The sequence below is a fragment of the Danio aesculapii genome, chromosome 3 (genome assembly GCF_903798145.1).
Source record: "Danio aesculapii chromosome 3, fDanAes4.1, whole genome shotgun sequence".
NCBI lineage: Eukaryota > Metazoa > Chordata > Actinopteri > Cypriniformes > Danionidae > Danio > Danio aesculapii.
In genome coordinates, this window is record NC_079437.1 from 3317126 (window position 1) to 3344931 (window position 27806).

General features: G+C 38.4%; 3 protein-coding genes across 4 annotated transcripts in view; all 3 read left to right on the top strand.

The window, feature by feature from the left end:
- Positions 1-214: 214 nt before the first annotated feature.
- LOC130220677 (gastrula zinc finger protein XlCGF8.2DB-like) lies at positions 215-15324 on the top strand. Of its 2 annotated transcripts, XM_056452896.1 has the most exons (3): positions 215-1051; positions 1840-1930; positions 7866-15324. In XM_056452896.1, exons 2-3 carry the CDS (start codon positions 1876-1878, stop codon positions 8972-8974), a joined length of 1164 nt encoding a protein of 387 aa, XP_056308871.1. In that variant the 5' UTR covers positions 215-1051; positions 1840-1875; the 3' UTR covers positions 8975-15324. The 2 variants fall into 2 exon arrangements, with proteins under 2 accessions (XP_056308871.1, XP_056308870.1); XM_056452895.1 differs by lacking the exon at positions 215-1051 and having other exon boundaries at positions 1671-1930.
- A 1207-nt stretch (positions 15325-16531) lies between these two features.
- Positions 16532-24842, top strand: LOC130220678 (zinc finger protein 678-like). Its single transcript, XM_056452897.1, has 2 exons — positions 16532-16866; positions 21822-24842. The coding sequence occupies exon 2, from the start codon at positions 21851-21853 to the stop codon at positions 22937-22939; it is 1089 nt and encodes a 362-aa protein (XP_056308872.1). The 5' UTR covers positions 16532-16866; positions 21822-21850; the 3' UTR covers positions 22940-24842.
- Positions 24843-26019: 1177 nt separating this feature from the next.
- Positions 26020-27806, top strand: part of LOC130220689 (gastrula zinc finger protein XlCGF7.1-like) — an 8034-nt gene continuing 6247 nt past the window's right edge. Inside the window, exon 1 of the mRNA XM_056452913.1 lies at positions 26020-26327. The gene's annotated coding sequence lies outside the window, so the exon portion shown is untranslated. The remainder of the gene's footprint in view (positions 26328-27806) is intronic.

Consider the following 27806-nt stretch of genomic DNA (forward strand, 5'->3'; position numbering starts at 1 on the left):
TTCACTATATGTATTAGTATTTTTTTTCTAAGTTTGCTTTAAATGCTTTAAAAATTTGTTTATTATATGAAGACTGGAAATATATGTACTGTATATCATTTATTTACAAAAATGCGGGCAATACATTACAGATAGATAGATAGATAGATAGATAGATAGATAGATAGATAGATAGATAGATAGATAGATAGATAGATATATAAATCTTATTTTTTAATTCAACTAGGGGTGCAGCCAGGGGCCTCTGAATTCTTAATCCGGGCCTGAGTATTTTATAGCAATACTATAGTGCTTTTGAACCATATAATAAAAAAGTAATTCTATAGCTGCTCTGGTATCACAACAACTATGAACATAACCCAATTCTGAAAAAAAAAACATGTTCAAAAACACTATAATATATACTATAAAGTTAAAAAGTCTGATTTCTGCTGTATTTTTTTGAGTCCTCCTCTCACTGCAGCCACCTGCTCTCGTCTACATTGCAGTTAAGGCGAGCGGACCTCAAACGAGCATATTACCACGGTGTCAACTAAACACTTCTCATGGGTATATGTTTCCTTATTTATGTTTCTTACCTTCTTTATGTTCATATTTTCAGAGTCTATCGCACAAAACCAAGATAAAGAAATTAAAATGCAAATTTCACGCTATCCTGACTGAAATATAACGTTAGTCCTGAATCCATTACATGAAAGCAAGTTCAAAGTTTTGCTAATGCTAAGCTAAATTAAGTTGCTACATTCTAAAACGCTTAACGTAGTTTAAACATTATTTTAAGAAAATATAAAGTCAACCCAAAACACTTGATAATAGGTGCACTCCCAAAACAAACCACTTACTATTTCTCCTGACTTGTATACCTGCAGCCAATCAGCTTTCGCTGAGCCACCTAAAGGCAGCCAATCGGCTTTCGCTGATCAACGTGCAGCCAAATATCCCGCCCACGGCGCTTATTCTGAGGCGGAGATCAGAGAGAGCTGAGCTTCGCTGTTTGATTATTACTTGCTTTAATTCCTCTGATGTTACGGGTGTTGTTCGTCTATTCAGAGTAAGTGTATGATATCTGACCATAGTAGCGTTCGCAGACTTGCGGGAATTATCTTGCGGTTTGAACTGCTGTAACATATGTGGTCAATGCTAATATACTCTCTTGTTTTTAGCTCGATGCTACGCTGTAAACACTCTTGTAATGTTTTACTCACGGGTTATCTGGACACCTTTCATTTGTATCTCCATCTAATTCATTCACTAAGAGGTAGTTTAATGTTGATTATATTGAATATTGACTTTTTAACTGAACATATGCTTGTGTAAACACTTGAAGAGACGCAAACACTTTATTTAGCAGTAAAACAGAATTTGGGATTAGTATAATAATATAAAACACTTAATTCATTAAAATATTGAGAGATAAATGTAAACAATCAGAGACATGATCACGCTGCACACATGAGATGTAGAATCGGCCACTCAATACCTGCGCATACATTTATTGAACAGGGAAGAAACGCCTATTTGTAGCTTGTGTAAGAATATTTTGATGATAAAATATATTTTAATAGGATGCATTTATAAAATGATATTAGAGAGTGTTTTAATTCAGGAAATATTTTGAGTCAAATGTTTTAAAAATGTGTTTTCTGGAGGAATCTTACAATATTATCATTGATTGGACTTTAAGACATTTTATCAGTGTTGTTGTTGTTGTTTTTGTTGTTGTTGTTTGTATGTTTTTAATACAGTTAATGATGTTTAGGAAACGGTTATGATTGTAAATTATATACTGAATATTTAATGCAAGTGTTTCTGTTATCAATACTGGAATATTTCCATCAGGCTCGAGTGAAGAGTTTACTGAAGGACAGCGAGAACATGAGTGATCCAGAACCCTGCAGAATTAAACATGAAGATACTGAACAACAAATAGGTTGGTGTTTATTCCTGATTCTTCATTAATAAGCCTGAAGAACAATAATGATCAAAAGATTTGAACAGTTGATCTGATTTACTGAACAAGCACAAAAAACAAATGATTTTATATGAAGACAAAGAAAAGTAAAGGTAAAAAATAAGGAGTGAAGCTCAGTTGTCTTTTATTCCCATGTTTTGATCAAATGGTAAGTAAAAAGAGATTTGTTAAACATTATAATATAAAAAATATAATAAGGCTAAAGTCTGATGACACTGTATTAAGCACACACTATGCTAAAATAATATACAAGCAGCATGTGTGTGTGTGGAGTCACAGAAATCAAGCTAAACAGCAGGTCATAAATGTGTTTATACAGCTTTTTTAACTAATTGATAATGGTTAGAGTTTTTGCCTCCAGATGATCTGAAAATCCCCCTGTTTGCTCATTCACTTTAAACAATATATTGATTTACATCAGATAAGACACTCTTTTGCTATAAAGTCTGTATGCTTGGGTGGGCCTTCCTTATGAATATTCATAGCCAATTCTCACCTTGACAAGTCCAGCCTCTAATGGGCTGTCAGTGTGGTATACCGGGGTATACGATGGCCTTGAGAGTAAATGAGGAGTCCTACAATATGAGTTTATTTGCTTGTCTTTTAGGGAACCAAAAGGCGGTGTTTTTAACTGATTAATGATATCAGTTAAACGATTAAAAAATATTATTTTATGTATTTTGTTAAGTTTGGCTGCATAAGAAATAAATAAAGAAAGAGCTTTTATTGCCAGGTATGTTCACACATACTAGGATTTTGTTTTGGTGACAGAGCTTCTACAGTGCAACAGGATTACAGAGACAGGACAAAAAACAGATAATAAATATTTTTAAAAAATAGAAGTAAGTAGTGAGTGCAAATATACAGATTGACAAGTGTATGTACATGTTTATTACTATATACAACGTTATATGTGCAGCTGTTATGTGCAAATTGGCATGTAAAGTGTGTTGTTAAATAAGTGAATATGTGTATAAAAGTGTATGGCAAGTAGTGATGTTGGTTCCACAATTATTATCATCAAGTGTTCATGAGATGGATTGCCTGAGGGAAGAAACTGTTTTCTGTGTCGGGCTGTTCTGGTGCACAGTGCTCTGTAGCGTCGACCAAAAGGTAAAAGTTCAAAGAGGCAGTGTGCTGGGTGTGAGGGGTCCAGAGTGATTTTGGCAGCCCTTCTGCTCGCTCTGGATAAGTACAGTTCTTGGGGAGTAGGAAGGGTTGTACCAGTGATTCGCTCAGCAGTCCGAACTATTCGACGTAGTCTTTGGAGGTCGTATTTAGTAGCTGAGCTAAACCAGACAGTTATTGATGTGCAGATGACTGATTCAATGATGGAGGTGTAGAACTGTTTCAGGAGCTCCTTTGGGAGGTCAAACTTCCTCAGCTGACGAAGAAAGTACAGCCTCTGTTGAGCTTTTTTGACAATGGAGTCAATGTGAGTGTCCCACTTCAGGTCCTGAGAGATGGGGGTGCCCAGGAACCTGAATGACTCCACTGCTGCCACAATGCTGTCCATGATGCTCAGTGGGGGGAGAGCAGGGGGGTTTCTCCTGAAGTCCACTATCATCTCCACTGTTTTGAGCGTGTTGAGCTCCAGGTTGTTGTGGCTACACCAGACAGCCAACTCCTTAACCTCCTGTCTGTAAGCAGACTCGTCACCGTCCTGAATGAGGCCGATAATTGTGGTGTCGTCTGCAAACTTCAAGAGCTTCACAGAGGAGTCTTTTGAAGTGCAGTCATTGGTGTACAGGGAGAAGAGCAGTGGGGAGAGGACACACCCCTGGGGGGCGCCAGTGCTGATTGTGCGGATACTAGATGAGAATTTTCCCAGCTTCACCAGCTGCTGCCTGTCCTTTAGGAAGCTGTTGATCCACTGACAGACAGAGTTGGGCACAGAGAGCTGAGTTAATTTGGGCAGGAGAAGTTTTGGGATGATAGTGTTAAACGCCGAGCTGAAGTCAACAAACAAGATCCTCACATAGGTCCCTGGTCTGTCTAGATGTTGCAGAACATAATGCAGTCCCATATTTACTGCATCATCCACAGACCTGTTTGCTCTGTAGGCAAACTGAAGAGAGTCCAGTGAGGGTTCAGTGATGTCCTTCAGGTGGGCCAGCACCAGTTTTTCAAAGGACTTCATGACCACAGATGTTAGTGCCACCGGTCTGTAGTCATTTAGTCCTGTAAGTTTGGGTTTCTTTGGTATGGGGATGATGGTAGAGCGTTTGAGGCAGGAGGGCACTTCACACAGCTCCAGTGATCTGTTGAAGATCAGGGTGAAGATGGGGGCCAGTTGGTCAGCACAGGATTTTCAACAGGCTGGTGTTATAAAATCTGGCCTGGTGCTTTTTTCCTCTTCTGTTTCCGGAAGACCTGGCACACCTCCTCTTCACTGAACTGTAGGGCAGGTATGGGGGAGGCAGGGGGTGGTGGAGGTGTTAATGGTGGCGTGAAGAGCAGTTCAGAGTGGGTGTGGGGGGTTTTCTCAAACCGGCAGTAAAACTCATTCAGGTCATTTGCAAGTCGTTCATTGTCTACAGTGCTGGGGATGGTGTCTTGTAGTTTGATGTTTTTCAGACTTTTCCACACGGATGCTGAGTCGCTGGAAGAGAACTGACCCCTTAGTTTCTCAGAATAGTTCCTTTTTGTGACTCTGATCTCCTTTTAAAGTGTGTATTTGGCCTGCTTATACAAGGCCCTATCCCCATTCCTGTAAGCAACCTCCTTGGCCTGACGTAGCTGTCTGAGTTTTACAGTGAACCATGGTTTGTCATTGTTGTATGTGAGTTGAGTCCTGGTAGGAATGCACACGTCTTCACAGAAACTGATATAAGATGTTACAGTCTCTGTAAGCTCATCCAGATCGTTTGCAGCAGCTTCAAAAACACTCCAGTCAGGGAGGTCGAAACAGCTTGTAGATCCCGCTCTGTTTCGTTAGTCCATCTTTTCACAGATCTTAATACAGGTTTGGCTGTTTTCAGTTTCTGCCTGTAGGTTGGAATGGGATGAATCAAACAATGGTCAGAGTGTCCCAAAGCTGCTCGTTGGACGGAGCGGTATGCATCCTTTATTGTATTATAGCAGTGATCCAGAATATTTCTGTCTCTTGTGGGACATGTAACATGCTGTCTATATTTTGGCAGTTCACGGGACAGTTTTGCTTTGTTAAAATCCCCGAGAATGATTAAAACAGAGTCCGGGTGTTGTTGCTCTAACACCGTGATCTGATCAGCTAGTTTCTGTATCGCCAGACTCGTGTGCGTGAGCGGAGGAATGTAAACACTGACGAGGATGAACGAGCAGAACTCGTGCAGGGAGTAAAAAGGCTTACAGTTAATAAACAGTGCTTCGAGATCTGGACAGCACATCTTCTTTAAAACTGTTACATCTGTACACCACCTTTCATTGATGTAAAAGCTCGTCCCGCCACCGCGTGATTTCCGCGTTGATTCTTCGTCGCGATCCGCTCTGAACAGCTGATAGCCCGGTAGGTGAAGCGCGTTGTCCGGTATGGTGTCGTTCAGCCAGGTTTCCGTGAAACACAGAGCAGCTGAATGCAGAAAATCCCTGTTTGTCTAAGAGAGCAGAATGAGTTCGTCTATTTTGTTGGGTAGAGAGTGGAGATTTGCTAGATGGATGCTAGGCAGCGCGGTCCGAAATCCGCGCTGTCTGAGTTTCACAAGCGCGCCTGCACGCTTTCCTCGTCTGCGCGCTTGAAAGCATTTGAGTAGCACTGCGGCTCCGCCGACTACGATGTCCAACAGAACATCAGATAAATCCAGGTATGGAAAAATATTCGGTGGTGTATGTGCCCGAATGTCCAACAATTCGTCTCTGGTGAAACTAATTGTAGGAATATGACTCGAGACAGGACAAACTAACAAAAACACAAACACTACTGCAGAGTATGACACGGAGGCTGCCATCGTCATCGGCGCCATCTTGGATAAACCGATCACCGATCACACCGATAAACCGATAAGGGGCCGATCACACCAAATGCTTTTTTTGCATGGAGAGACTCATCTTTTGAATAGTTTATAACAGCCACGAATGTTTTGCATGTTGCTTATGTGCCCTGCACGCCTTGTGTTTTTGCTGCAAGCATGCTGTGCGCTCGCACTTTTCCCGCTCTGAGTTTCCTTTTTTTAACTGCGTTATGTCAGTCGCGTCTTTCATTCTCTAATCAAATGAAAGCAGAGTTGGGGTTTCTGATGAGTTGACAGCGGTGTTTGTTTTGTAAAGACGACTACGGAGAACTTTTAAAGATGGAGGAGAGACTTCATAAACCTTGAATATCACAATATTCTTAAATATTACAATTATAACATCAACAACAACACTCGCGCACAATATGCAGCTGATTCAGTCATTGCCTAGTGACATTGCCTCTGTCCTGGATCCGCGTCCTAAACACCTCGGTTTATTTGCACAATTGGAGAAAGAAGCCGCAAAACAAAACTTTCTGAATTGTGCTCTGCTTTGAAAACAAACCAGCCTCAAGTCAGAGGGTCAGGGTTTTCTCTCCATCAGAACGCGCTTGAGAACCGCTCCTAAACACAACAAATAGGCTATAGTTTTTATGATTTAGTGTACAACCAACAAACCAACCTTTTTTCCATTTGTGAAAATTAGTTATTAATAGTTCTTAATTTTTTGTTTTTTTAATGGTCCACAGCCTAATCTACGAATCAAATAAACCCACAGATTTTCTTTATTTTTATATAATGATTTACTCTGCACCAAACTGAGCCATTTTACAGCCTATAAAACATGTAGACACATTAATGTGAGATCATATGTAAACAGCAACATTGTTATATGCTATAGTAGCCTACACTTTACCAAAAGTCAACAATGCGCCTTGTCATTGTCTTTCATTACATGCAGTACATGAACCACGAGTGAGACAGAGAGAATAAAAGCACACAAGCTCTAAGGTAAAAATCAGATGCTCAAGACATGATCTTTAAACTAATGACTTCTCTTAAAAATGGTTTGTGATGTAACAGACCGGCAGATCTGAGATATTTTCTTTCTCATTTTTGTTCAAAATTCTTTGAATCTCTACATGATGTTTAGCTTTTGAGGCTCTTTTGGTCTACTTCACTTTGTCAGGCAGGTCTTATTTAGGTGATTTCTTGATTGCTAACAGGTGTGGCAGTAATCAGGTCTGGGTGTGGCTATAGAGAAATTAAACTCAGGTGTGATTAAACCAGTTATGTTTTAACGGGGGAAACTTTTCTCACAGGGCTATGTGGTCCTGTGTTTTATTTTTCCTTTAATAAATCTGTGCAGATTACTAAACCAGAGAACATTTGTTTTCAAAAAGGCTCAATAAATCCTTGTGTATTGTTCAAATTGACTACACTTTCAATATGTTTGTGGCTGTTTCTACCCCATTGACTTTAGTGATAATCACATTTTTGATTGTAAAGCCATGACGCCAAATAATCATGCACTTTTGATTGTTGGTGGTTTACCTAGTTGAGAAGGGGGACAATTTGTCATCTTTACTGTTGATCATCAGTTGGCAAAATTAACCCTTATATAGGCCAGTGCAAAAACATTTTGGGCTGTTATATTGAGTTCTATGGAGTAACACAGCAAATTATAGTGTGCATGCAGAAATGCACTGAGAGCTGAGGTGATTCTTTTTTCTCAAACATGTCAAGGTAAGTGTGCAAATGTGTCTTACACACACTCTCTCACACACACACACACACTATACTCCATATAAAAGGTAGAAACTAAGCTTTTTTGCACTGTAACTGATGATCAACGGAATTAAAATCAATTTCAGCTTGTGTAGAGAATGATTTTAACACCTTTTGACTTCAGCTTTTGATAAGAGTTTTAAATACTTAATAAAAACCAGTTTTTTTCATTTCAGACCTAATTGAAGAGAATGTGGCGAGTAAAGAGGAACATCATGTCAAAGTTGAGGAAAAATATCTTAAGATTCACATGAATATGATTCTCACTGGAGAGAAATCATTGACATGTACTCAGTGTGGGAAGAGCTTTAGCCAATTATCAAACCTTAATAAACACATGAAGATCCACACTGGAGAGAAACCATTCACATGCACTCAGTGTGGGAAGAGTTTCGGCCAATCATCATCCCTCAATCTACACATGATGATCCACACTGGAGAGAAACCATTCAGATGCACTCAGTGTGGGAAGAGTTTCAGCCAATCAGCATCCCTTAATCTACACATGAGAATCCACACTGGAGAGAAACCATTCACATGCACTCACTGTGGGAAGAATTTCAGCCAATCATCGTCCCTTAATCTACACATGAGGATCCACACTGGAGAGAAACCATTCACTTGCATTCAGTGTGGGAAGAGCTTCATCCAATCATCAAACCTTAATCAACACATGAAGATCCACACTGGAGAGAAACCATTCACATGCATTCAGTGTGGGAAGAGTTTCAGCCAATTATCAAACCTTAATCACCACATGATGATGCACACTGGAGAGAAACCATTCAAATGCACTCAGTGTGGGAAGAATTTCAGCCAATTATCATCCCTTAGTCTACACATGAGGATCCATACTGGAGAGAAACCATTCACATGCACTCAGTGTGGGAAGAGTTTCGGCCGATTATCACAGCATAATATACACATGAAGAGCCACACTGGTGTGAGAGAGTATGTTTGCTTTGAGTGTGAGAAAACCTTTATTACATCTGGAGAATTGAAACTGCACCAGAGGAGTCACGCTGGGGAGAAACCTTACAAGTGTTCACACTGCAACAAGAGGTTTAATCAGTCAGAACATCTGAAAAGACATGAGAGGATTCACACTGGAGAGAAACCGTACAAGTGTTCACACTGCGACAAGAGATTCAGTCAGTTACCACATCTGAAAACGCATGAGAGGATTCACACTGGAGAGAAACCTTACAGATGTGATCAGTGTCTACAGAGGTTCGCTCATTTGGTGCAGCTTAAGAAACACATGGACCAAAAGCTGCACACATGACATAAATACAGCATAACATCTTTTTGAATGCAAAGGATGTTCATAAAAAAGATGTGGTGTGACTATGTGGGCTTCTGGTCTGGTGTGTGCCCCCCTCCGAGTATTTAAAATCTCTCTGTGGATACATCTGTACAGCTCTGCCGCTTCACTCTCCAGTGTGTTCATGTGGCTGGTGTTGAGGTTTTGGATTATGTTCTTTGTCTGACCCCCTGAATGAGAAACAACTCCATGGTAAGAAACCATACATCAAAGAATGCTGAGCTTCAGGACACGCCAACTGATTGTGTAATCACTAGCCGCGTTTCCACTATCGCGCCAGCAAGCGAGCCAGGGCGAGCCAAGGCCAGTCGCGTTTCCACTATCACTTCCGGGGCGTAATCGGGCCAAAGCGGGGCTTCCTTGCGGCCAGCGTCCGGCCTTTTTCGGCCCGCCGAATACCTTGGGCCAAGGAGGGCCAACTGGGGCTTCGGGGCGGGGTTACGTACAAAGGCGGAGTTTTCCTGTCAGGTAAAGAGGAGACAAGATGCTTTCTTCCCTTACATTTGTTTTGCTATCGCACTTGATCAACTCACTAAGAAGAAGAAAAAATGGATAGCAGACAGTACTGGTCAGTTGAGGACACCAGGGCTCTTCTGAACATTTGGGCCGAGGAAAATGTTCAGAGGCAAATAGACGTCGTTAAATGCCGCCGAACTCGAATGTCCTTATCCAGGGATCGCTGTCTGGCCTTACACCAACAGACCACAAACAGTAAAAAAGCAATCGCTTCGGTGTTCTCCATCTTCCAGCTCTCGTAGTGATGCCAGGTTGTGTTTGTGGTTATAATTTGAGTTTTTTGTTCCCGCTGAAGTGGGCGGGTTGTGTGACGGGTTGTGTGACGTTTGATTCGGGGGACGTTCTGGGGGCGGTGTTTGCGTGACGCGCTGTGAGCAACTAGCCCGACAGTGGAAACGCGACATGATTTCGGCCTCATTTCTCAACCTCCTGGGCTATTGGCCCGGCCTGGCCCGATTTAAAGCCCTGGCTCACACTGGCCCGATAGTGGAAATGCGGCTACTATGGGTAGCTCAGAGGTGTTTAGGATGCAAAACCAATTCCCCCAAAAATTTTGGCAAGCTGTTTTCAACTGCTTAAATGACCTCAAAAAGAACATTATTTCAGCCGGAGATTGTACAAACTTATATCATTTCATTCTAATCTTCAATTTGGTTTGCAGTATTCATGGGGACCAAAAAGTCACTTCCGTTACGCTCGCCGCCATATTTGTTTCCGATATGGTCACACTCCCAACTGCAGCACATTAAAATGAGACTAAACGAAATCGATATTTGCTAAAAAATAAACAAACACTGGTTATGATGCTTATGATGATACCTCACACTGTGTTTTGTTCCTTCAAATCTGCGACGTGTCTGTCTCAACTTTCTTTTCATGAAGTTTATTTATAAACTAATCTCGAGAGGATCACGTGCTTATGATTGCATGCGTCCGGTCCAGCGTTATTCAATTTATGATTCACCAATCAGACGATTCTTAAGCCCCTATAAATACCCTAAGTACCATATCACAGCCATCTTCGTTTTGAAGAATACCCCCTTCCACCCCTGCTCCTCTTGCTTTTCTAGATGGGTGACACGGTGGCCTAGTGGTTAGCACTGTTGCCTCACAGCAAGAACGTCACTGGTTCTAGTCCTTACCAAGCCAGCCGACGTTTCTGTGTGGAGTTTACACGTTCTCCCTCGTGCTAGCATCAGTGGCACTGCATAATCTCTGGGAGCCTTGGGATGAGTATCCCCAGGTAAAAATCAAGAATAATTAGCATAGCTGCTGTTCATAGTGTATATAAACGAGATGCGTGGAGCACATTCATGTATCATACCGCTAAGTGATGCATTGAGTGTATGCTTCTCTAAGAAGATAGGTCTTTAATCTAGGTTTAAACTGCGAGAGTGTGTCTGAGCCTCGGACATTATCAGGAAGGCTAATCCAGAGTTTAGGAGCCATAAATGAGAAGACTCGACCTCCTTTACTCGACTTTGCTATTCTAGGTACTACCAGAAGCCCTGAGTTTTGAGTTGGATTGTAGCGAGACAGAAGATTGGTTAGATAAACAGGAGCTAGATTATTTAAAGCTTTATATGTAAGAAGCAATATTTTAAATTCAATACGAAACTTAACAGGCAGCCAGTGTAAGGAGGATAAAATTGGGGTGATGTGATCAAATTTTCTAGACCTGGTAAGAACTCTGGCAGCTGCATTTTGTACTAGCTGAAGTTTGTTAATAGAGGATGCTGGGCAGCCAGCAAACAGAGCATTACAGTAATCCAGCCTAGAAGTCATAAAAGCATGGACTAGCTTTTCTGCATCTGAGATGGATAGCATATTTTGTAACTTAGCGATATTTCTCAGATGAAAGAAGGCAGTTTTTGTGACATGGGATATATGATTTTCATTGCTGTCTAATATGACACCCAGATCTTTTATAGTAGAGCTAACGCTAACTTTGTATCCCTCTTATATCAGTGAAATATCAGTGTGCCTCGCATGATTTATAAATTGCACCAAGTTATCGTGTTTTCTTAGTTGTCTATTGCGTTATTTTTATTTCAGGCCTGATGGAGGAGACGCACCATATGAAAAATGAGAGAAACTAAATCTACTTTTTGAAGACAAACTCCTCTGATTTAGTAAGTCGTTTTAAATGAGTCTGATCTTCTCCGTACTAAACTCATTTGCTGTGTCCCAATTCGCAGAGTTTTACGTTCTAAACGTATATACTTTTGTGAAGAAAAAGGAGTTGGGGCACTTTTGAGCATGTAACAGAAGAGTATGCACATTTTGGGACATACTACTTCCTCATTAATGGACCGTTACGTTGCTTAATTGCATCCCCTTTCATTCATCTCAACACATCATCCTCATTTCTTTCATATTTAATTACCTTCTATATTGTAGATTCAGCAGCAGGTTAATCTGTCATTCACGAGTCTTTCATCCGGAGAAATCTCCTCAGGTATTTGAATAATCATGCATTCAGAAGGTAATATCCAAACACGCCTTTATATTACTTAACGTTGCTGCAGATGAAGCCTTTCTATTTTTGACGTTGGCCTGACGTTGGCCAGCCATGTTTGTAGATTGTTTCTGTTTTATGTTGTTCATAATTGTTAAAGCGGCCAAAATAAGAAATTGCAAACAGCTTTTATAGAACTCCAAAAGTTTTAGCTCATAAAGAGGGGGAAAGTTAAAGAAACTGGCTGAAAAGAAGAAAAGGTGGCGTTTAATAAACATTTATTCAATACATCCTAGAAAACTCTTTTGAACGCGATAATTCAGATCTAGCTATGTGTATAAATATGTTCATGTGTTATATAAAAATCAGATACACACCACCACATGTATACAAAATCCACGAGAATATAAATAACATACCCTGCAATTTAATCGCATTAATGAAATCTCTGTCTTGTTTTGCAATAATCCAAGTATTTACTGGAGTTTCAGCCATTACGTGCAGTGGCGGACTTAATGGGTAATATTGGCGATCGCTAGGTCCAGACAGAATCTGCGAACATTTTGGGATATTTCAACGCAGAATTTTGTTAAAAATCTGTAGATTTATGCTGAATGATTTTGAGAGTATCGTAACTAAAAACCTAATATATGAAATAAAAAAACAATAACTTTTAACGTTTTATTTAATGTTTACTATGCAAATCAAATTAAATCCACTTTACTTGGTAAACGATGCAAGTGCCTCATATAATATCTCTGTTAAAATACATTAAATATTACTTTACAAACTTTATTGCGAATAAATCATTCATATTTTCATATTGGTCGATAATGTTACTGAAAATAATTTAAAAACTGAATTACTATAAATTTACACAAATAAACAGAATTAATGATGGGCTAAAAATCTGCGGAATTCTGGCCGCGCAGATTCCGTGTGGGCCTAGCAATCACCCAAGGGTGCGTTTCCCAAATAACGACGTAACTCGTTGAGCGTTACCCAAAACGCATAGTTTCTCTGTCGCAGATCCATTGCTTGAACCACGTTAGTTATTACGTAAAACGCCCATAATGATGTTCTAAACGGGGTGGAGTAACTACTACTTTAGAGAGGAACCCCATCATTTCTTTGTGCAAATTAAATTGTTTTACACAAACACACGCATTTAAAATAAAATCCAATATTAGATTTGGTAAAAACCTGCACTCGCTTTCCATAACTGAAATATAAGTAAATGGCACATATAGGGCCTGTGTTTACTTTACTAATAATATTGAGAAGTTGAACATTACATATTCTATTCTAAAACATATAATCACTTACAAAAGTTAACACTATTCTAATATCATATATAAATCCTATAAATAATGAGGCTATTTATTATAAAATGAAATGTAATATTTATTCTTTATTAGAAATGAAAAATCCTACTTTAATAATAATATTAATGATGACGATGATTATTATTATTAAGTAGGATATTGTTTATTTTTTATTTATTTGAAAAGTCTACTTTTACAATTTGACACGTAAACCATTGCAGAAAGTTCTAACCAGCTGGCCCATGTCATATACATTACAGATACTTAATAAATAACCTACTATAAATTAAAAGAATTAACGTATGCTTTTCGTTTTCACAAGCTTTGGAGACGTAACATAAATTCCGCTTTTAAATAACAGGTCACCTATAGCTTTCGCCATGAGGCTGTGTTCAAAATGAAATCACTGTTTTCAAAGTGCACTGTGAAGGGAGCGCAATTGTAAACATGAAGATCGCTAAAACTGAACTGTAAAAATAGTTTGAAAGCAAATTACACCTAAGAGTGAAGACTTTAATGCGTTTTTATTTTTATTAATTCCAACTTTGAATGTTGTAAATGAATAGGGCATAGGGGATAAGTGGAAATAGAACACAGCCAGGAACTATGTTTCTAACTACAGCTCCAGAGCTGTAGTTGCAAGTGCTCAAGTGTGCGAATGTTCGTTGGAGCAAATCAATAAACTACGATTGTAACGATGGAACTTGCGACCTTAGTTGGCTAACGATGGTTTTGGGAAACGCACCCCAGGGCGGCATCTTTCTAAGGGTGGCATGGGGAGGTGGTGCAAAAAAAAGAGCCCCAGTAAAAGCTTTGAGATATGATTTACTTCATGCAAGTGTATTAATATAGAGTGGTAATCCCAGAATAAAGATGTAAAGATGTTAACCGAAACAACGCTGGTGAAAGCAAACTGACGCATGCACACAGAAAACCTGCACGCTCACTGCTCTGCTCCCGGTGTAAATACCGGTTGTTTATATGCACACCGATAAAATTCAAGGCGTAATTTATTAGGCTATATTATGAAATAATGAAAAAGCATGACAGGTCCAGATAGTGAAATATTAGTAACATTTCAGTTTGTTTTTATGCAGTCTGAATTGTTTGTTTTAAATAATTGCGTGTTCCAATGGGAGTAATAAAAAGTCAACCACATATGGGGTTGTATATGGGGTGATCGACAAGGGTGCCATTTAAACTAGAACCACCACTGGTAACATGAACATTGAGATGTGCAGCAGCAGTGAATGTTTGTTGATGGTTCATCGTCCAAACAAAAAGAAATGCAACCCTACAAAACTAGATGGTTGATATAGTGAAGGACTTTTTCCACCTAACAAAAATATAAACAAATAATAATGTAAACCATGATCCACACTCTTGTATGCGTGTCTGATGTCTGGAAGATATCCACATGGGGGGAAAACTAGAGTAATTTATAATAAACATGTTTTTGAACTACATAGTAAAGTGTGTAATGTGTACAACTCTGTTAATGAATACTACAGAATGCTGTAGCATAGTAAACTGATAAACTAATAAATGCTGTAACGTTAGCGTAAACTGTAGGGCATTGTTAATATAGCGTACAAAACTAAAGCCTATTGAATGATTTGTTTATTACTACAGTTGTGATGTACTACCGCAGCAATATTATACTACGACCGTTTAATTCAAGTAATTATCTATAGTATGCTTCCAAACACTATAGTATTTACTATAGTATTTTTCATGTTAAGTAATTACAGGCAAATATATTTTAGTTAAGTAGAAAGCGCAGCCCTCTTCATGATAGAAGGATCATGCCCAACATATGGGATTATTTTCTATTTATATCTCCTTTTGAAATATGGCACAAATACTGACTTTTCTCTCTCCCATTCATTTGTTTACTTCCACTGATTAGCAGCACCAGATAACAATCCAGAATCATATAAACACACGCTGATTCGACTATTCAGTATTCAATTTCCTTTTTATGGTGCTAAATAGGCTTGTATTGCATTGATGTTGACTTGTATTATTAAAACTTTATTGTAAAAATGATTTGTATTGGTCTATATTATTATAAAACTCATTTTCTTATGTTAAATGATTTCTGCAGCTTTACTACGTCATATAAGTAAAATATATTAACTTTTAAAGTGTTTTCTTTGTTGCATGTCCACACTAAAGATGTTTACTTAAGACACATGATGTCTACTGCAGGAAAGCAGAGATAATCACTCGTTGTGATACAGATCCAGAAAACAAGGTAGGAACACCTCAGTAAAGAGAAGAACTCGAAGAAATACAGGGAGGAAAGAAGAGAAATTAAAGTGCCAGTCTACTCTTTTTGAAATTAAATTTCCTCCGATTTAGTAAGCCGATTTAAACGAGGCCAATAGTCTCTATACTAAACTAATTTGCTGTGTCCAATTCTTGTACTACGTTCTTGTCATCACGACACATCATCCACATTTCTTTCATATTTAATTGCCAACCATGAGAAGCAGCAGCAGGTTCATCTGCCATTCACGAGTCCTTCATGTTGAGAAATCTCCTCAGATATTTGGATAACTATACATTCAGATGTTAATGTACAAACACACATTTATATTAGTTCACATTGTTGTTGCAGATGAAACATAACACAGAAACGTGATTTAAATCTTTTCCAGTCGGCTAGATGTTAATTAAAAGTCATTCAAACAATGTTAGCGACGCTTCTACTTTTGACGGTTGGCTTCGCGCGTCCGCCATGTTTGTAGTTTGTTTACACCTTTCCCTGAGTCTAGTTCTGATCGATTTTCGTCCAACATATAATAATATTGTGGCCAATATTAGCGGTTAAAGTACTTCAGATTTCTTAAATAGCCGGAAATACACCAGAACCTTTCACATCCTTTTATCAACATTCTGCGGTTTGGAACACTAATTCTATTTTCGAACGCGCGTTCCCGCCTTCCACCATTCAAATACAAACAACATGATGGCGTCACCAGCGTGAACTTACATAAACAAAGCAAAGCACTGCTGGGAAAGATCGCGGAACAGGACCAGGCTCAAATTAAGCCCTGCTTGTATCAGATTCATTCATGTACTTTACTACAGTAAAACACTATATAGTATTTATTCCTATTTTCATGTGGGTACTTCTATTTAAATTGTGTGAAGGTGACTGTCTTTTAGAGAGTTTAATGTTCTTTATCGGTTGTTTGTGCTCTGCAGATGATGTTTTCTCTCAAATGAAAGGGGATGTGGCGATTAGTGGATGTTGCTGTTATTGTCCTCTAGATGGCAGTAGTGCTGAGCACACAGTTAGCAGAGGCATTATCCGAGTAAAAGCTCAGAGCAAGAAAAACTCCTGTAGAGGTTCAGTGCTGAAGAAATCACGACAACACACTCCAGCTTTTCTATTTAACCTTCTGCTGCCAGACTGTTTATCTGACGGACACTTCAGCTGCTTGTCTTTATTCAGTATATATTGGGGCTCAACTGTAAATTCCTCTACAAAAGCGATCAGGAACGCTGGACTTTGTTATTTCAGCTGCTATTTCATCCGCAAACAGGTATGTTTCTCTCCTTATTTATGTTTCTTTGCTCATTTATGTTTCTCTCCTTATGTTTATTTCCTTATTTATTAGTTCATATTTTCATAGGGTATTGCACAAAAGCAAGATAAAGGGATCAAGATGCACATTTCACGCTATCCTGACTGAATTATAACCCTGAGTCTGTTCTAAACAAGTAAAAATTAAGCTAAGCTATATTAAGTCGGTAAAGATTTATTCTTTGTCTTTATTACTGTACTCGTAGCTCAAACTCGTCCATTTAGACCCGGAAACTGCAAACACTTAAATCATAAAGTGAACACAAAACAGAAGTCTGGAGCTCCTCCACTGGACTCTTCTTCTTTATGTGTTTTATGGCGAACCAACATTAAAGGTGCTCTACTGACACCTGCCGGACTGGGGTGTGAAGCACTGATGGGCATTTTAGTTCTGGAAGCTGGACTGTTAGTTTTCTTTCTTTTCTTTTAGTATCTTACTATTTTCCAGCATTCATTTGCTCCATTACTACAGCTACACAAATTATTATTAACTTCTGACTGCATTATTATGATCCTACAGGTTTTAATTAATCATGCAGATTCTCTGCATGAAAGACTTGTGAATATCAGATTTACACGCAGCTGAATCTCCAATAATGTAGGTAATTAAATATGAAAGAAATGTGGATGATGTGTGGAGATGATTGAAAGGGGACGTAGCTAAACATCATAACGTTCAGTTAATGAGGAAGGAGTTTGTGCCAAAGTTTGCGTACTCTTCTGTTACACACTCAAATGTATGCACTTTTTAGGGCTGCAACTAACGATTATTTTAATAATCGATTAATCTGTTCATTATTTTTGCGATTAATTGATAGATCTGATTTAAAAAAAAGAAAATGATTCATTTCCAACCCTTTATTCAAAAACAGAACTCAAATCTTTAGAAAGTGCACAAACATGTTGTCCTTGAACATCCCTGAGCTGTTATAGTCATAATAATAATAAAAAAAACTAACTTAGTTTTGTCCTGTTTTCAATCCAAATTTCTAAAATAATCTTAACTGAAGATACATACTAGACCAGGGGTCTCAAACTCAAATTGGCAGGGGCCATATCAGTGACTGACAATTCATAGGAGGGCCGCTTTAACATTCAAGCACAGCAAAATAAGTGTAAAACCTGATGTCATTGATGCACTCAGACACTCTTCCCCTGAGTATATGCAGTGAAAGCTCCTTACATATTGAAGGGGTAGTTTAGTGACTTTACAGGTAATTGTTCTTCTCAGTATCTTTCTTTATTTGTAAAACTACAACACCACCAGCATATTGTGTAAGCTAGATGTGTCTTGAATATTTTTTTAAATAGAGCTTTAGTATAAATAGAGCACTTACGGACATATTTCAACATTTAAATCAGCCCCAGAAATAATCTGCATGTGCGTTACTCTCAGCCGCACACTGAGAGAAACCGAAAGTTACCTGAATATATAGTACAGTTCTTTAAATGTGCTTTCACATCTGTAGTTCGCTTCATTTGGTCCGGACCAAGAGCAATAAATGATACATTGTTGCATTTTCTGCCGTCTTTGGGTCGTTTTCACACCACACTGATTGCTTTGGTCCGAACCAGTTGAAAAGAACCAAAATGCAGTCATCTGACAAAATCCACATCTCTCATTGGCCAGATGTTGTTGAACATAATTCCTAAACTGCTTTTCGATTGTTCAGAATTCATGTGCGGGAAAATACCAATGGAACTCACGCAAGTAAACAAACCGGCAGACACAAAATGTCACTTTTGACTATGGAGGGACGACTGCGCTGACTGATTGTATCTCTACTCATAGTATACTGTATAGTTTGTATACATCACTTTAGACAAACCATATATTTCGAGAATGAAGCACAGCTGCGGCTAGAACACCATGTTTTAATGCATTACAAAACAGCGAAGGTGCATCGCACGTCACTTCAGGAGGAGGCGTGAATTAATTTAGCTAAACTGCGACAAGCTCATCTTCCGGAAATATTACCAACGATCCATCAGGTCATGGTTGTCTCTCTCTCTCTCTCTCTCTCTCTCTCTCTCTCTCTCTCTCTCTCTCTCTCTCTCTCTCTATTTCTCTCTCTGTTGGTAAAGCGCTGTCAACAAATATTCTTCCTCCACGTTCCATAATGCACAGCGCATTGGCCTACGGCAGCTGGATTAGTCCAAAAAGGCACAGTATTTTTTGCGGTCGGGTCTGTTTAAGTTCGGATCCTATTCTCACCACAAACAAACCGCTCCAGGGTTCGTTTGAAAGCGTACCGAGACCACCTCTTTGAGGATGTCTCATTACGCTTTTTTGGTCCACTTTTGGTGCGCACTCGAGTGCGATCGCTACATTCACACCTGCCCAAACGAACCACACCAAGGGGGAAAACTAACTGTATTGCAATTCAAATAATGCAGGTGTGAAAGCACCCTAAATGTCCAGTGGGTGGGGGTTAAAACCACAAGTGTATATGCGACTGCACAACAATGATAGTGATTAAAATGTATGTTTTGGTAGGCCGAATCTTGTAATGTTTTTGACGTCAGTTGTGGGCCAGAGGTAGAGGGCCGGCAGTTTGAGACCCCTGGACTAGACACATGAAACAGCATAAGTCCTGTTTTCTGAAAAAAACACCTTAAAATTAAGTGAATGCTTAAAACAAGCAAAATGATTTGCTAATGGGGTTAAAAAAAATCTTAAGCACAGGGCTTAAAAAAATAAAAAATAAAATAAATAAATATATATATATTTATTCATTCATTTTCTTTTCAGCTTAGTCCCTTTATTAATCCGGGGTCGCCCCAGCAGAATGAACCGCCAATATATCCAGCACACGTTTTACTCAGCGAATGCCCTTCCAGCTGCAACCCATCTCTGAGAATCATCCACACACACTCATTCACACTCATACACTACGGACAATTCCCAATTCACCTGTACCGCATGTCTTTGGACTGTGGGGGAAACCGGAACACACTGAGAAAACCCACGCGAACGCAGGGAGAACATGCAAACTCCACATGGAAACGCCAACTGACCCAGCCGAGGCTCGAAACAGCGACCTTCTTGCTGTGAACCAAAACGTATAAAGAGTAGTAGAAGTGAGACTTTTCTTCCTTTCTTTTGTCCGTTCTTTCTTTTATGTTTCTATTTTGTTACTGATGACTGCTTTGCAGCTTTCAGCGTTGAATAAATTTATTTATTATAATCTTACGTTACGTTTTGTAGCAGAAATATTATTTGTCTATTAAATTGACATGCATATAAAAACAATAGTACATTGTTTACATTTATTTTTCATAATATAACAGTTTTATAGCAGATAACTCACATTCAAGCACATTCAATGCAGCATAACAAGAAATGCAAATCATTAATACTATTATTGTCATCCTCATTATTAATATTCTATAATTATTAGACATACATTTTGGAATTATTGCACAAACATCAATAAGGCACAATCTCAATTCTATTTTTGTACCCCTTCCCATTGGCCCTTACAACCGAGGGTTATGGGGAGGGGCTTCAAAATGTACCCTTAAGAATTAGGACAGCACTACAGCACCTGCACACGTCATCATATGTCATCGCGATCTCTTGCTTCATATGAGATTAGACGATTGCGACTGCTGTAGTTATTCCAGTTGTGTTATTTATCTTAAGGAGATCACTTTAGGCATATATTATGTTATCATAATGATCTAATGTGGCTAAAGGTTCATAACAGTAATGTGTGTTAACATATTGGCCATATTTATCTATATAAACACACAAAAACAACACCAACATTATAGCAGACACTGTAAAAAGCTCATTCCCAGCCATTAGACATTACTGACAGGGTGTTCGAGTGTCAGAATGTTGTGGGACTGCTGTACAGGGGTTATTATTAGGGATTATAGGTCGCAAAATTTAGCGGAGTTTTTTTTGTGTGTTTTTTTTTTAAAGCATGATGGTAAAACACAAACGCGGTTATGAATATAATAAAACATGTTTGTTTGTCGTAAGAAGTCATAATAATGACGAAAAATACTAATTTTTGGATCTAGCGATACTTTGGATTTAGCAATACTGCCATTGTGGCTGGTGTATTCTGGGAAATTTTCTTACCCCTTGGTTTTGAGTGTGGTCCATAAAAATCTTTGTTCGAAGGGGTATTCACCCTTTCCCCTTAGCCCTGCGCCTTCAAGCTAAAGAGAATTAGGACACCCCTACCCCTTGACGTGAACACGCAAAACGAGGGGTAGGGGTAAGGGGTAGAATTGGTATTGGGCCCAAGTCATTACAGCATTAGTTAGATAGTTGTTTCTGATTTTTGTTATTCATGATTGATATTGTTTTCAAATACAATAAATCTCTTCATATTCAATTTGCAGTGGTGCTCATTCATTTTTTATGGTGCTCCTAAATTTTTGAAGTTGGCACTCGATTATTTCTCAGGCTATAATCGTACAATCAAAATCGTAATAATCTTGGATGACTAGGGTTTCTCTGAAAACTCACAGATTGCTCTGCCTTCTCCGCTTTCCTCTTAGAGCTGTGATGCACTCCAGAATCTGACAGATTGATTAGCTGTAGGCTCTAGAACAGTCAACTTAAATGTTGTCCTACAGTGTTATGCCTGGATTTCATCAATAGCCTTGGATTTACTAACACAGACTATATTTGAAGTGTTTGGAAGTAATTCGCATTTTCCTCCTGTAGAAAAACATCATACAAACAGTGTTTAGTGGCTCAATGTATTACAGCAGTTGTTGAAATTGAATGAATGAAGGAAAATAGTTTGGGCAAGTATTAAATATTTATATAAGAAGAAGGTGACTGGAAGATCGGTGTACCTTGCTGAAGACCAAAATGATCAGGATTTTATTGTTGTTGTCTATCTTTTTTATATCACTTATATAAAACGCTGCCTTTCACTTTTATTTCAGGCCTGATTGAGGAGACACGCCATGTTAAAATGAGAGGAAAAACTGACTCACTGAAGAGAAAAGACAAAAAATGTGTCACCTGCACTCAGTGTGGAAAGAGTCTGTCAAACAAAGAGAATCTCAAGGTTCACATGAGGATTCACACTGGAGAGAAACCATTCACATGTTCTCAGTGTGGGAAGAGTTTCAGAGACTCATCAAACCTTAATAGACACATGTTGATCCACACTGGAGAGAAAACACACACATGTGGTCAATGCGGAAAATCATTTCTGTTGGCTTCAAGCCTGAATGATCACCTTAGAGTTCATGCAAAGGAGAAGCCTTCATGCTCTGTGTGTGGAAAGAGTTTTGCACATGAAGGAAATTTAAGAAAACATCAGAAGATCCACACTGGTGTGAGAGAGTATGTGTGCTTTGAGTGCGAGAAGACCTTTATTACAGCTGGAAACTTACAACAACACCAGATGATTCACACTGGAGAGAAACCTTACATGTGTTCACACTGCGACATGAGATTCAGTCAGTTATCACATCTGAAAACACACCAGAGGATTCACACCGGAGAGAAACCGTACAAGTGTTCACACTGCGACATGAGATTCACTCAGTTAGGAAGCCAGAAAACACACGAGAGGATTCACACTGGAGAGAAACCTTACATGTGTTCACACTGCAATGAAAGATTCAGTCATTTATTAAGCCTGAAAACACATGAGAGGACTCACACTGGAGAGAAACCTTACATGTGTTCACACTGCGACATGAGATTCAGTCAGTTATCGCATATGAATTCACATGAGAGGATTCACACTGGAGAGAAACCGTACAAGTGTTCACACTGCGACAAAAGATTCAATCAGTTAGGAAGCCAGAAAAGACATGAGAGGATTCACACCGGAGAGAGACCTTACAAGTGTTCACACTGCGGCATGAGATTCAGTCAGTTATCACATCTGAAATCACATGAGAGGATTCATACTGGAGAGAAACCTTACATGTGTTCACACTGCGACATGAGATTCAGTCAGTTAAGAAGCCTGAAAAAGCATGAGAAGATTCACACTGGAGAGAAACAAGTGAGATTCAGTCAGTCAGAAACATTGAAAACACACTAGAGTGTCACATCTGAGAGTAACCTTAACATACAAATATGCAAACTTGCAATATTGATGGGTAGTTCTGGAACAAATCTTTAATGTGACTCTGCAATAACGAGTCCTTTCAGAGTGATTCTTTCATTGCTCTATGTGCAGATAGGGGAAATGATTAGTTATTTTTAAATTCTATCAGGTTTGAGTCATTCATTAATCATATTAAATATCTGTAGATCCACCCTCATAGCATTTTGAGCTTCAAAAAAAAGTATTTATTCATCTTTTCAAACCTCTGGTTTTTGAGTTGTTTGTCTTTACATGTAACTTGATGGCAGGATCGGATGTAGGCAATAGTTAAATCAATAGTTCCGTCTGAAAGAGCACAACTCTTTCAGTATTCATAGCACCCAAAATGTGTTAAACCCTGTCAATACACATTTAAAAGACACTGGAGAATGTGTTATTCTTTAAATTGAGGATAATTCATTAATACAGATTGATTAAAATATTCTACAATGGCAGTCCGCTGAACCATTTGTGGGAAATGTATGACATTTCCACATGAAATGGTGCTGAAAACACAGCAGAAATTTACCATTGATTTACTGTAGTTGTCACTGTAGTTGGTACCCTTTCAAAAAGGTACATTAAAAAGTGGTATGTTTCGGTACACTTTTATGGCCGTTTCTACTGTCAAAGGGTACCAAAAACCGAACCGAACCACTTTTTGGGTACCTTTTTGAAAGGGTACCAAGCAAGACAAAAGGGTACCAAAAGGCAGAGCTAGACGGTCAGCTGAACGCTATTGGTTTACAGAGACACGTCACCAGCACATACACAAGCAGAAGAATGACAACAAAGGAACCACCATCTTCAAAAACACAGCCGAGACATTACACCCTTATAATATATACATATAATAACAAGCCATGGTCGACTCGAGATCAAATAAACCAGGTCGTCGTCTTGATGAACAGCCACAAAGCCAAGAAGAACAAAATCTGCCGTGTCCTGTTGTAGTTTTACAAGCCTGGCTAAAAGTGAAAGCGGGTTCACTTTCTCCAGAGAGTTTGTGCGCTCGCCGCTTGTCTATATTTGAAATAACGAACTTCCTGAGCTGATGATAATAACCTGCGCATGATTATTCAGACCTCCTAGTTTTTTGCGATTCTGTAAAGCAAATGTAAACTTACTGTCAAAAAACAAAACAACAACTGTCCTCTCACTCTGACCTCACCCCTAAATTTGGTAACAGCATAACCTAAACCAATAAATCATTTATATAGTGTTTGTTTTCACGATTCTCTTATATTTTCAGTATAATAAGCTTAAAATGTCTTCAGATTCTCATTGTTCCACTTGTTCTGATAATCTCCGCTAAACTGCTCATTCTGGACTGCTTGGCCCCTTAATTGCTGCTTGCAGCTATATTAATTATTATTGTTCTGATTATCAACACTATTATTATTGTGCATTTCTGTGCTGCATCTGTAACTGTAGCTCCATTATGAATGTGTGAACTTGTGTCTCAATGCTTCTTTTTTTATAATGCTGAATATAGTAAAACCTGATCTATAATTACTTAACAAATGGAAGAATCTGTCACAGCTCAGAGAGACTGCATATGTTAATCTTTTATGGTGCTGTCAAATAGTGAATAAATGACTCAAAACCAGATTAAGGACTCAAGACAAGAACAAATGAATACCTTTTCCAGCTCAACATGTATATGTTAAGCTTATGGATCTATCACATGCTGAACCAAACCACTGCATAAGTTTAGATTATGGAGATGTGACGTGACAAAAAATATTCAATTAACTAATTTATTAATTGGTGGATATCTATCTGAATGCTGGTTTTCCATCCATAATTGCTGTTTTATCAGAAAGATATTCTTAGTCAGTATTTCATGTATTGCATTTGTTGACTTGTATTATTAAAACTTTATTGTAAAAACTATTTCTATTGGTCTATATTATTATAAAACTCATTTTCTTATCATGTTAAATGATTTCTGCAGCTTTATTACATCATACAAGTAAAATATTTTAACATTTAAAGTGTTTTCTTTGTTGCATGTCCACACTTAAGATGTTTACTTAAGACACATGATGTCTACTGCAGAAAAGCAGAGATAATAGCTCGTTGTGATACAGATCAACAAAACAAGGTAGGAACACCTCAGTAAAGAGAAGAACTCAAAAGAAATATTAAAGAAAAATTAGTCCAATCTTCTCCATACTAAACTCATTTGCTGTGTCCCAATTCTTATACTACGTTTTAGTCGTCTCGACAAATCATCCACATTTCTTTCATATTTAATTACCTACTATATTGGAGAAGCAGCAGCAGGTTAATCTGCCATTAACGAGTCTTCCATGCTGAGAAATCTCCTCAGGTATTTAGATAACTATACATTCAGAAGGTAAATGTCCAAACACGCCTTTATATTAGTTCACATTGTTGCAGATAAGATATAACACGGAAAACGTGATTTAAATATTTTCCAGTTGGCTAGATGTTTATTCAAACAATTTTACCGAAGCCTCTATTTTTTGACGGTTGGCCTCGCGTGTCCGCCATATTTGTAGTTTGTTTACACTTTTGCCCTGAGTATATAGTTCTGATCGATTCGCCTCCAACATATAATAATATTGTGGGCAAAATTAGCAGTTAAAGTACTTCAGGTGTCGGGATCAATAGCCAGAAATACACCAGAACCTTTCACATCCTCTTATCAACATTCTGCGGTTTGGAACACTAATTCTATTTTCGAACACGCGTTCCCGCCTTCCACCATTCAAATACAAATGGCGTCACCAGCGTGAAGTTACATAAACAAATCAAAGCACTGCTGGGAAAGATCGCGGAACAGGACCAGGCTCAAATTAAGTCCTGCTTGTAGCAGTATCAGATCCATTCATGTACTTTACTACAGTAAAACACTATATAGTATTTACTCCTATTTTTATGTGGGTACTTCTATTTAAAATGTGTGAAGGCGACTGTCTTTTAGCCACAATTAGAGAGTTTAATGTTCTTTATCGGTTGTTTGTGCTCTGCAGATGATGTTTTCTCTCAAATGAAAGGGGATGTGGCGATTAGTGGATGTTGCTGTTATTGTCCTCTAGATGGCAGTAGTGCTGAGCACACAGTTAGCAGAGGCATTATCCGAGTAAAAGCTCAGAGCAAGGAAAACTCCTGTAGAGGTTCAGTGCTGAAGAAATCACGACAACACACTCCAGCTTTTCTATTTAACCTTCTGCTGCCAGACTGTTTATCTGACGGACACTTCAGCTGCTTGCCTTTATTCAGTATATATTGGGGCTCAACTGTAAATTCCTCTACAAAAGCGATCAGGAACGCTGGACTTTGTTATTTCAGCTGCTATTTCATACGCAAACAGGTATGTTTCTCTTCTTATTTATGTTTATTTCTTTATTTATCAGTTCATATTTTCAGAGAGTATCGCACAAAAGCAAGATAAAGGGATTGAGATAAAAAAAACGCTATCCTGACTGAATTATAACACTGAGTCCGTTATAAGCAAGTTAAACATTAAGCTAAGCTATACGAAGTCACTTAAGATTTATTCTTTGTCTTTATTACTGTACTCGTAGCTCAAACTCGTCCATTTAGACCCGGAAACTGCAAACACTTTAATCATAAAGTGAACACAAAACAGAAGTCTGGAGCTCCTCCACTGGACTCTTCTTCTTTGTGTTTTATGGTGAACCAACATTAAAGGTGCTCTACTGACACCTGCCGGACTGGGGTGTGAAGCACTGATGGGCATTTTAGTTCTGGAAGCTGGACTGTTAGTTTTCTTTCTTTTCTTTTAGTATTTTACTATTTTCCAGCATTCATTTGCTCCATTACTACCACTACACGAATCAATATTATCCAAAGACCTGAGGAGATTCTCTGCATGAAAGACTTGTGAATATCAGATTAACACACATCTGAATCTCCAATAATGTAGGTAATTAAATATGAAAGAAATGTGGATGATGTGTGGAGATGATTGAAAGGGGACGTAGCTAAACAACATTACGTTCAGTTAATGAGGAAGGAGTTTGTGCCAAAGTTTGCGTACTCTTCTGTTACACACTCAAATGTATGTACTTTGTAGGGCTGCAACTAACGATTATTTTAATAATCGATTAATCCCTCGATTAATTTTGCGATTAATCTATGAATCGGATTTTTAAAAAAAGAAAATGATTCATTTCCAACCCTTTATTTAAAAACAGAACTCAAATCTTTAGAAAGTGCACAAACATGTTGTCCTTAAACATCCCTGAGCTGTTATAATCATAATAACAATAATAACTAACTTAGTTTTGTCCTGTTTTCAATCCAAATTTCTAAAATAATCTTAACTGAAGATACATACTAGACCAGGGGTCTCAAACTCATATTGGCGGGGGCCATATCAGTGACTGACAATTCATAGGAGGGCCGCTTTAACATTCAAGCACAGCAAAATAAGTGTAAAACCTGATGTCATTGATGCACTCAGACACTCTTCCCCTGAGTATATGCAGTCAAAGCTCCTTACATATTGAAGGGGTAGTTTAAATTGCTATGAAAATACTACAGCTTAATAATAGGAATAATTATTATTATTATTCTGTCCAATTTATTTGTTAACTTTAGTGGCTTTACAGGTAATTGTTCTTCTCAGTATCTTTCTTTATTTGTAGAACTACAACACCACCAGCATAACGTGTAAGCTAGATGTGTCTGGACAACACAATACAGGTGGTATAAAACTGATTATAATCAAATGACCCTTGAATATTTTTAAAAATAGAGCTTTAGTATAAATAGAGCACTTACGGGCATATATTCAACATTTAAATCAGCCCCAGAAATAATCTGC